At 46.0% G+C, this 11,672-nt stretch overlaps 1 protein-coding gene across 1 annotated transcript in view; it reads left to right on the forward strand.

Annotated features, from left to right (window-relative positions):
- Positions 1-4,510, forward strand: part of LOC122387725 (cilia- and flagella-associated protein 58-like) — a 28,915-nt gene extending 24,405 nt beyond the window's left edge. Inside the window, exons 15-19 of the mRNA XM_043378145.1 lie at positions 1,080-1,242; positions 1,599-1,697; positions 2,653-2,778; positions 3,308-3,418; positions 3,678-4,510. Of these exons, the coding sequence (XP_043234080.1) occupies positions 1,080-1,242; positions 1,599-1,697; positions 2,653-2,778; positions 3,308-3,418; positions 3,678-3,920 (742 nt within the window). The 3' untranslated portion in view covers positions 3,921-4,510. The remainder of the gene's footprint in view (positions 1-1,079; positions 1,243-1,598; positions 1,698-2,652; positions 2,779-3,307; positions 3,419-3,677) is intronic.
- The last annotated feature ends 7,162 nt before the right edge of the window (positions 4,511-11,672 follow it).

Genomic DNA, 11,672 nt, shown 5'->3' on the forward strand with positions numbered 1-11,672 from the left:
TGAGCGAGCGTCATTTCAGCGAACGACATTTGAGCGAAGCCTTTTCAGCGATTATCAATTTAAGCGATTGAGTTTTTCAGCGATTGTCAAGTCGGCGAATTCAATCACAGCGATTATCAACTTAAGCGAGGACCAGAATCAGCGAAACCAGATTGAGCGAACATATGGAGGTCAATGGGGGACCAATTGAGCGAACACAGTTACAGCGAAACCGAACGCGACGGAAGTCAATCAATTGCTACTTTTCGGGAATTCTTGCCCTTGGAATGCTTGGTATGTGTCATACTACAAGCTGCGCGCGGCAAATTAAAAAAAAAATCTTTTAAGCTTGGAAACCACAAAAATATCTGGCCTCATTCTGCAACTTTGATCTGGAAATGTGGAACGTGAGAGATAGGACGATGGAAGGAATGCCAAGGACCAATAATAAACTCGAGGGATGGCACAGCGGGATCCAGTCTATGTTTCAGGGACCTCACCCAAATATCTGGAAATTCGTACGGTGCTTGGGGCAAGAACAAATTTTACAACATGGGGAACTGATCCAAATTCAAGCGGGGGAATTTCGCGAAAAACAGCACAAGCAATATGAATCTCTGAACAAACGTTTGGTCATCATTATTGGCAAACAGCAGGGGGGGGGGGGGTGAAATCGAACCGCTGTAATTTTTTAGAAATGTGGCATTAAATTTGGAGCTTAATGTCTGAACTTTGAACGCGACATCCGCCATCCAGTTCCGGATAACCATGACAAGTTCCGGAAACATTCGTTGTACGAACGCTCGCAAAAGAAAAGAGAAAAAATACACCGTTACGGGACGATGAAGTGTTTCGCTGAAATGACAGTCGCTCAAACTGTAGTCGACGAAAAAGATGTCGCTGAAACATAGCTTTCGCTTAAATTGATAATCGCTATATTTGATAATCGCTCAATTTGATATTCGCTAAGTTGCCAGTCGCTGAAAATGGTTCGCTCAAATGACGTTCGCTCAAATGACACTCGCTAAAGTCGCTCGCACCGCATAAAGAGGCCTCCACTATGTGCGATTCCACCTGTATTTACACGCGTGGCGCTGCAGGCGAGAGAAGAGTCTGCTGAATCGCAGTGTGCACAATCTGGAGGACATGAGGCGAGAGATGTACCACATGCACCGGGCGCTGCTCAAGGAGCGCTCCAAGTGCAACGCCTTGGAGAACGAGCTCCAAAACCCGCAAAACGTCCACCGCTGGCGGAGGCTCGAGGTAAGTCTAGTGTCAAGCAGCGCCCTGATGACAGCTTCCCGATGAAAATAAAAAGCACTTGCTTGCCGACTTGAGGATAGGGTACGGGCACGACCGTATCATGTGATCGAGCATCGTATTGGGGCGCAAATGAATGCTTAAACGGTGTGATAGGTAAACGTAATCGCAGGCCCTTGACAGTGTTTAGTGATACTTTTTAGCTTTTCTATATAAGGTGTCGTCATTACATTGGTTGTCTCGGAAACCTAACGTGTAACCAACGGCTTGAATAACTTTCGCTGTCCATTTGCACTCAAACTAAATGTTAAGCCAGCCCTTGTGCTGAACACAGCTGAATGCGTTGTTCTATTTTTCAGGGAAGTGATCCAAATACTTATGAGATGATATTGAAAATACAAACCCTTCAACGGAGACTTATTATGAAGACCGAAGAAGCAACCAGGAAAGAATTAGAGGTATTCTCAATGTTTGTTTCATTATTGTGCGGATGTATTCGACCGAGCGAAATGCGGCACCTAATCATTCAGTACGTGTTTAACGGATCTAGGTCTAGGCTGGTCTAGTGACCGGTGACGTGACATGTCGTCATGCTAGTGACATTCAATCTTCTGACAAAATAGCGGAGCTCTGCTGCTGGCAGAGGGCAGACTCAGGGACTTATACAGCGTCCCAAGTGAACTCACGCGCGGAGGCTGACGGCGCATAAAAACAAAGATATTGAATGAGACTTTGCGTTGTTCTGAATTATTTTCAATGTATCTAGATTCCAGTGTTGCCTACAGAGCTACTTGAAAAGAGCTACAGAGCTACTTCTCTCATTATTTCGCTCTTAACTAACTACTGCCCGCCCGCCGCAGTACCAAAAGCGGTGTATCCTTGTAACTTAATGGTTTTCAAGCCGCGCGGGATAGTCTACCTTCAGGCGCTCACTACTAGTGCCATCTATGTGCCAATCATTGAACTAGTATTGCAACGGTATTTATCACGGTCTATCCCCGCCTGATTGGTGATTGGTGGTAACCGTTCCAGCTAGGCGTGGCAGGTGAAACTGCATTCAGTTGGCAACAGTGCAACACTTGAATCGCTTGAATCGGTTCAGACATATAATGATGGAGCATCGCACTTTGTTACGTTTCATGGCTTTTGAAGTACCTAAATGTTAGGCGATAACATATTCTAAACTTATGTTATCAGTAAAATAATCTTCATTTTTAGGAATGTCTCCAGTTCCACCTCAAAGTTCATTGCTCATTATGGGCCCAATAAGCGTTGTAGCACTCTATTAACAGCAGTGGCGAAACACACACAGTCATGACCATTTAAAGTTAGTCGTTCATTCATAGCAGCACGGGTTCAGAATAAGTTCAAGCCTTTATGAATGTTTCAACTATTTATCCACCTCCGTTTCAGGTGCAAGAGAAGGAGAAGCTGTACCTGAGTCTGAAGCAGATCCTGTCTCGGCAGCCGGGCCCGGAGGTCGCCGAGCAGCTGATGCTCTGCCAGGGATCCCTGCGCCATAAAACGCGACAAATGAAGGCGAGTTGACAGACCATCGTAGCGACGGTGCCGTGCCGACGCGATAACAGTATCTCATTGATATTCCGACTGACGCATATGCTAGCCACATAACCGGACTTGTAAATGAAACAAATGCCAACAATCGTGTTTCTTCCTCTCCTTTTCAATCTGTCCAGCATTACTTTCAGAGTGCGTTTGAGTCAGGTTTCAAAAAAGTCAGATTTGCTGTAGAGCATCCACCATGGAGCCGGACCAGCTGTGAATTGTGCGTGACTGTAATGATGAGAGACGCGATAAGTAAATTCGGCCGCTTGGGACCACGGCCGAGTTCCACTGTTATGATACAGAAGTAGGTGAGCCTCTCACCTCGGGACAGAAACAGGAGAGCGCCATTAGGCGTCGCCAGTCGCAGTAGACACACCCAGGGGACGGCTCTCGTCCCGCCACGCGGCTGGAGCCGGAGCCCTGGCAAAAAGCGCACTTAGCAATGCTGATATGTAGCATGAACAATAACTGTCCGTTAAATGTCATTGCTTATGGGTTTCAGAGCCTGGTCTCCGAATTGAATATGTATGAATCGCAAATGCAAGAATACAAACTAGACATTGATCGTCTTACAACTGAGCTGAAAGAAATTAAGAAACGTTACGCGATGCAGGTAAGTTAGTGCGAGATGGAAGGACGTCTGCCGTTCGTTTAATGTCGCCTACACTTATCGTGCCTGCTCTAAAGATTACGCTTTGTCTCAAAGCTTGACATACATATGTATAATTTCCTGTTCCATAAAAAGAGGGTTCAATGGCTATGTTTTATACCAAGCTGTTATGGTCAAAATCAAATATCAGGAGTCAGGAGAGCTGCCTGCGAGTCTGTGCTGAGTGTCACCTCTTACATTGACCGTCCTCTGCGCCCGGCAGAAGCGGCAAGAGAGTCGGCTGCGCGGCCAGCTGCAGGAAGTCAGAGTCGAAGACTGCCCCCAGTCGGTTCCCGCCCGTGACGGCGACCGTCGGGGGCCGCCACGCGCCACCTCTGGGCGGCGGCTTCAAGCTGGCACCCATCGGCGGCGCCGACAGCACCTAGAGGGCAGCACAGACGGCTCCAGAGACTGCGGCCTCAGTGACAGGGATCTCAACAAATACGTGGCCAATTCCGGGCTCTAGAGACAAGCTTCCCGTGTGGTGCCAATTTTGCGAGACATTCGAAATTACCCGACGAAATTCCGGTCTTCTGGTCCCCATGGTGGCTGATGAGCTGCACTTGGTGCTGACCTGAAGGTGTTACGAGTGGCTACCAATGCTGTGCCCACACGCATCCAGCGTGTGACAGGTGTGATCAGTCAGGTGCCACCAACCAGCGCTAGGTCGTCAGTAGGCGATGCGTGCCTGTCCAGTTCGCCTGCTCCGTCTTACCCCGTATCCCTCGTCTCGAAGTGGCACGCTACTGTGACGTCTGTCCGTTGTGTGGACGTTCCATTGTACACTAAATCGCACCATGTTTTGTACCGAGACGACCGAACTCCGATATACAGAGTTTTTGACATTTTTACCATGGAATATTTTATATAGCGTCTCATATTCATGGGTGATGGCAATACATGCATGACACATGCTGAATAACGCGTTCATCTGGAAGTTCATCGTTCCAGATATGGATAATTGATAAGATGTCGTATAAGCTAGCCCGTTTTGTGAACAGTTTGCGACGGAAGGCCGGAAAATTATGATAATCTAATACATTTAAAGATCTTTTGGTCAATTCTCTCCGTGAAGGAAATGCTGTGTCATTTGAGACTCGTCATACCCGCAACACAATCGTTATATCGCCATCCAATAAGTACGGACTACGGAGGTATACCTACAGCTCAACGGAGCAATGGAGCATCGGATCGGTATGGTTTTAAAGGCGCAAAGCAATGATTTAAGCAACATAACGCTTTCCTACTTAGCTGTGACGAATTGCATTTTTTAAAGAAAACATTAAGTTGAGCGTCGAGTAAATCGCACGGCTATCTTATAAGTTGCGCCGGAGATATTTGAACCCCCCCCCCCCCCATGCGGTTTCTCACCGGTATCTGAATAATGTCGCTCAGTGCTCATGCATCTCTTTTGCACGAGGTGTGAAAATTTCAGACCCAGGTCGCTCAAGGTCAGATCACCTGGTCACGTCAATTTACCTTATCTCAGAAAAAGTTAAGATGTTCGCCATACCTACCCACATCGACTGAATGATCGCTTTGAAACTTTTAGCGATTGCTAAGACTAACAGTATGCATAAAATGTGTGTCGGAATTTCGATATCTGTGCCCTAAAGTCAGATGCCTAAATTTTGCGATCTCTCCATCTAAAAGGAAAGGGAGAAAATTGAAATGCGCCTCTTTTAGATGAACGCCATACTTCACGCCCTCAAATATCGTGTTCCAGCCGTAAACGTGGCATACGGAATCGGAAAATTGCACCTGTGAACCCTCTATATCCCTGAGGTCATCTCCGGTCATTGAAGTCCTTTAGCAGTTCTTTTTTACAATAACTTTTGATAGAGACATGCTAGAGCGATGTGCATGAGATGCGTTCAGCTCGGCAATACCTACGAATCGATTGTATGCAACATGACCTTTTCCGGTCAGTTCATGACCTTGACCTGAGGTCAAATTTTAAAAATGGTCTTTTAAAGTCAAACGATAGTCACTCCGACGGGCTTTGACAAGAGGCTCGATGCCGTCAAAAGCGATGCTATTTATTTCCTGAGTCAAAAGTTATGACGGAAAAAGCATTTTCATAAAGAAGGCAATTTAACCAGCACACCGACGGGAGTCTACGCCTGAACCGACAGGAGGGGAGGGGCGGATGACCGCCCCCCCCCCCCCGAGATCCCGAGAACGAAGCAAGGTAGCGACAAGCAGTTAACGGCATGGGGTACGCACGGACAAGGTCTACAATTTTTACGAAGGTCATTTTCAATTTCAGGTCATGTCAAAGATGACGTCACAGGGGTCAAGAAAGTCAAAATGGTGGCGCTAGATATGGAGTTTTTCTCGAATAACGTTCGAATTAGTCAAGCAAGGAACAAACTAAGGGCATCATCGTGAATCGTGATCCTCTCGTCAATCCGCATCGAAACATATATATTTTGACATCGAAAGTTCAAGGTCAAAGGTTGACCTCAGGTCACGTGACCTCGAGGTCATCATAGTTATATATTACTCGATGCGCTTTGACGAGCTGAACACAATGAGATCATCTGCGCCGCTGTATCTCGTTCCTGCAAGCCGCAAGGATTAGGAGTTATTGGCAAAAAAACCGTTGGTGGACCTATGATGAAGTCACATGACCTTACAGCTGGCCAACAGAAAAACAGGCCTCAAGGTAGTGAAGGTTGATCGTATGTGAAGTCATGGATGGTATATGGGGCCATTCCGACGCGTTTTAGTGAAAAAAAAAAACAGGGAGTTGATTTTTCCCCCATTGACTTAGGTATAGCGGGAGGTCGAGAAATTGACCTGACCTTAGGTCATCGATATCGAAATTCCGAAATATACAAATTGTAGCTACCAATGACCTCATAACATCCTGTGACTTTCAAATACCTCCGTCATCTACTGTAGCTCTGACACTGTGGCAAAGTTGCAAAAAAGTGACTTGAGGTTGGGTCATTCAAAGTGACCTGGTGACCTGACCTTAAAAGATAGGAGATTCAAACTTGCATACTATATGTAAAATTGATGAGTGAAAACTCATGCCAAATTTCGCGGCGCGGCTCTGGTGATCGGAACTTTGACATGCCCTAAAAGCATTTTCGGTGGGTGTTGCAAGTACTACAAGTGCTGCTTCTCTCTTGCAAAAAAAAGTTTTCACATATGGAAATGTCTTGAAGAAAATTCATATTGAATTGAAGCTAGAGTAAAAATGGTATGAAGGTCGCATAATTTTTCTTCCAGAAATAAGAAAGGTCATATTCTCCCTTTAACCCTCGCCGGCACAGGCCATTTTGCGTCCTTCGACGGCACAAGGGGGGGGGGGGGGTTGGTACGAGCCCCCTCGCGTTTGGCCCCTGATCGAGCTAGAGCTTCGCGGAAAAAACGAGCGTGCTGCCCGTCACGAGAGGAAGCCGATGATACCCAACAATTTTAAGGTCCTAGGTCATCGGGTGACCTTCCAGGTCAGGTCAATGACCCGAAAACCGGGAAAATCGGGACCTGTTATAGATAGTCGTAAAGTGTGGCTGCTATGTGGTTTTCCGGGGTGCTGATCACAAATATCGTGTTAGTTTTGATCAGAGATGATGTCTTTAAGCATTTAGACCAGGTCGGGTCAGGTCAGGTCAGGTCAACCGGTAGGGGCTGTGACGGGTATTCGTAATAGGTGTCAACCGCCTCTGACAGCTTCGTAACATGTTACGAAGGCACCAAAGCTACTTCGTAAATGTTCAAATGGCTGCTAAATTCGAATTCAGCTCCAAAAACTAGCCTACAAACATGTAAAACTCGAAAAAGTGAACCCAGGTCGTCACCAAAGGTCAATGACCTGACCTGACCTTCAGGTGACCTTGACACCCACCCTAATGTATGGGAGCAACATCAACTCACATGTTTGAACGTTTGAAACCATGAAAAGCTTGCAAACGCGCGGCTAATGCGAGCCGACATACGCCGAATCGCGATTCTGGCCAAACATGGTCTCGGAAAAGAGCTCACAGGTCAAAGGTCATTTGGGTCAGGGTCATGAAATTTTCAGGGTAGGTGTAAAATTGATCAATGCGAGGGTACTGAATGTTTCGTCGCAATCGGCCGCTTTTTACGCGAGTTATTTGCGAAAAACCTTAGGGGGTTGCATCAACCCCCCTCCCCCTGTGCCGGCGAGGTTTAAGGTCTGGTCTGCAGGTTTCGTCAAGTGACCAAACATCAGAAAAAAAGTTTAAATGCTCGCTGTAGTTACACCGACTGAACGATCGCTTTGAAACTTCAATCGATTGCTAGAGTAGGTAACAGTAGGCATGCAATGTATATCTCGGATTTTTTATATCTGTGACCTAAGGTCAGGTCAGTTTTGCGACCTCTCCATTATAAATAAATCAAAGGGAGAAAATTTATATGCGCCTCTTTTGGACAAATGTCGTTCTAAACCCTTTGCAACATCAGTTCATAGGTAAGGTAACCATGACACACTAAATTGGAAAATTGCACCCGTGACCTCTACATATGCCCCTGAGGTCATATAGAGGTCAGGGAAATGAAAGGTCACTATCAGTTTTGTGACTATAATTTTTTATAGAGACGAGCCAGAGCGGGTTAAACACGTCAGATGTGTTCAGCTCGACGATACTGATCGACTGATATGCAACATGACTCTTTCCGGTCAGGTCTTGACCTTGACCTGAGGTCAAATTTTCAAAATGACTTTCCAATGTCAACGTATAGTTCATTCGACGCGTCTCGACGAGAGGAACACGATGCTGGCAAAATCAATGTCGTGAATTTCTAGAGTTGAATGTTATTACCGAAAAAACATGTTTCGTGAAACGGCTATTTTTAGACTTTTTACCCATTGGAGGCTAAACCGTTGACCGTGAGGTCAAATCTGAGAAAAATAGGTACCTACTCAGAAAGGCTTTTGAAAGAGCTAGCGAATGCGCTTTTCCCGGCGCCGCGCTGTAGCTCAATTGGTTCCCGAGTTATGCGTCGGTGTTTTGAAAATTGTTGAAATATACAAAATTAGACCTTTCATGACTTACGAGTATGGCGACCTGACCTTTGTTTGACCAGACCCAAAAAATGACTGAATTATTTCCTTCATTTTTGTGACATCCTTTCGATTGCCGCTTACCGCGTGTCGTTACGTGGCCCAGGCAGCGCACACAGCCGCTATCCGGGTTCAGAAGTGGCCAATACCCTAATTTTCGACAAATTTTAAAGCGTGATTTTCTCACATTTTCTGGTCGTAAATTGATCAGACTGTATAAAATATCATCCAGAAAAAATATTACTCATTCTGGTACAGATTGGTGGGCTCCCAAAGTACACCGTTTTGTTTTGCTCCGTGAGACCGAACTTTTGCTGCGACTTTCATGTAAATGTTGACAAGTCTCCTGTCATATTCTTTGCTTGAAAATGCGTAAGTAAGGTATCAGCTGAAAGGGGAAAATGTGCGGAATCCATTGGTAACAAAAGTGCATCTAAAAAACTTCCCACTCAGTTATTGTAAGCTAATTGCTGCACACTTGCACAAAGCAGAAGGGCTTGAGGATTTCAATATTTACATAGGCCTACCAAAAAACGCACAGCGTGCTTCACATCGAGACAACGTCCATAACATATACCGTACAATTGTGATTCATTTGCTGAAAAAATTAGGTCGGCATCACACTGCCGGAAAAAGTTATTGCAGTTCTAGTGACGCTAGGTCGCCGCCTGGCCGACCCCGGTCAGGTCGGCCGGGCGGCGGCCGAGCAGCTGACGTCCGTGCGGTTCGGCAGCTGACCAATCAGCTGCGAGAGAGGAGCGCGGTCCGTCTAATCGCCCCCGGCAGTTGCTTGTGCTGAGGGGTGCTCGACGCTCGTGTCGATTGCATTTGTTGGTTGTCAATTGTCAATTGACTTGTAGGTATACTTTCTGGTGACCAATAAATGTACGTCATCTTCACTGAATGTAGTCTGATCAAATTCAATAAAGCAAAAAGACATCCAGCCAACAGAACATCGTAAGAATGTCCGATATGGTTGATAACATTCAGAGTTTTGGGGAGCAGCCATCGACCAGAATGAACCTTATTGGCTTTTGTATGTAACATTTGCATTGCTTTTGGAAAGTTTCAGTCAGATATCTTCAGAAATGGCAATGTTATCGGCTTTTGCATTTTACCGTAGTCGGTTAATCACAATTTTCGATATTACAAAGGCAATTTCAGTACGTTCTTGACATCGAAAACCAAAACGAATAGCATCATCGTGTTCCCAGAGCTCAAATTGCATCCGATGCAATCTTTTTTGTTGAGAATGTTCAACTTCAAAATTTGACCTTTTTGACCTCGCCGTGACCTGACCTTCATTTGTCGAATGGAAATAGTTTCGAATCGGACGACCCAGATGACATCATTTTTAGATGCTTTTGCCGAAATGGACCATTCAAGATGTGTTGCATGACCTAAAAATGTATACATTTCCTTCCATGACCTTTTCCATGACCTTTTGTGACCCATGACCTTTCCATGAGCTTTTGTGACAAAGTTAGGTTTCGTTTGTCAGCTATTATCAGAAGCCGTTCGAACTTTTAGTATTGAACGAGTAGTTTCGAAGACAGCAGGGAAGCTATGCAGAATCCCCTCCCGAGTCACCCACGTTATGGGATATACCTACCCGTCATCCGCGGATTACAAGCAAAAATATTTTTTACGGCAATGATGTATCAGCATGGATGCTCATACGTTCCCATATGTGACCTTACGGTTGACTTTACATACAATAAAAATTCCTTGGCAAAATGTCAACTGGTTAACGAATTATCGCATTTTGGCCACTTCCGAACTCAAATAGCGGCTGTGTGCAGCGGCGGACTTGAGTTGGTGGACCAATTTGCCGTTTTGTTCCACCAATACAGTGTTTTGCCTCACCAACTTAAGCTGATTTGTAGGACTTCGTTGCTTTGAAATTAAATTTTTCCGCAGTGAGGGGCTTTTTAAGGTCTGTGTTATGTAAAATGCTACATTTGTAAATGCGAATTGATTCCGAATCTTCATTTTATTCAATTTGACAATCGGACAATGTAGGTTTGATGACCTTGCCCCATCGACTTCCCCCGGAAAAGCTCCACCCATGGGCCCAGGAACTGAGTTAGACGGGGGGAGGGCGTGAAAAGGCCTCCCTTCCTACCCAGCACACCACAGAAAACTCTGACCACCAGCACCGGCGCGGGTTAACCCTCGCCCATGTAGGGGGGGGGGGGGTTGGTGCAACCCCCCCCCTGAGGTTTTTCGGAAATAGTGCAAAAACGGCGGCGCGCAGCGCCGCCAAATTTTGGGTACCTTATGGGGCAAACCTTGCGCATCTTTTGATAAAAAAAATTTGACCGGGTCATGTCAGGTCACGGAGTTATGACGTCACAAAGGGAACAGCCTCCGGCCGGATTTTCACAAACTGAGTGCCAACGCCCGAGGGTTCCTGCCGGTGGTACGGACATCGGTTGATGGATCGTGATGAAACTTCCCATGCATGTTGGGGCAAGTATTGGCTATCATATGGTATAAGAAACTTGACCGGGTCAGGTCAGGTCACGGAGCTATGACGTCACAAGAGGAACAGCGTCCGGTACTATTTTTCAAAAGCGCCCGAACCACTATTTTGCTAATTCTTGTCACCTCAATGGGAATATGCAGCAATATTAGCTTCTATAGGGAGCAAATGGACATCCCAAATCCAAAAATACAATCAGATTTCAAAAATTTAAATTTTGATTTTTCGAATTTCTGCCGCCGACTGTGACCTTGCCGACTTCCGGCGCTCCCAACGCGCCATTTTTAGAGCTAGGGAAACGAAATACATACCAAACGATAGAGAATTGATCAAGGAACACGATAGTGAAGGTTTCAAGTCGATATCTCCCACCATTTTGCCGCAATCGCCGCGGAAAATTTGAAAAAGTCTATTTTTCCGAAAATTTGACCTTTGACCGGTCAAAAGTAGGTCAAATGTTGACCTAGGACCAAAAAATATACCACCAATCGCAAGATCTCGGCGAGAGCAATCCGTTGGTCTTTTCCGCTAAGCTCTACGACGCTCCGTTTTCAAACGCCAAGGGGGGGGTCGCACCAACCCCCCCCTGCATGGGCGAAGGTGGCAGATCGCCGTTTACGGGCGAGGGTTAAAGTGACCATCCCACCTTAGCATTAGTTTTGAGTTGAGATAGCCAAAATGGGGTCCCTGGC

Source organism: Amphibalanus amphitrite, unplaced genomic scaffold, assembly GCF_019059575.1.
Source record: "Amphibalanus amphitrite isolate SeventyFive unplaced genomic scaffold, NRLGWU_Aamphi_draft 000296F_arrow, whole genome shotgun sequence".
Lineage (NCBI taxonomy): Eukaryota > Metazoa > Arthropoda > Thecostraca > Balanomorpha > Balanidae > Amphibalanus > Amphibalanus amphitrite.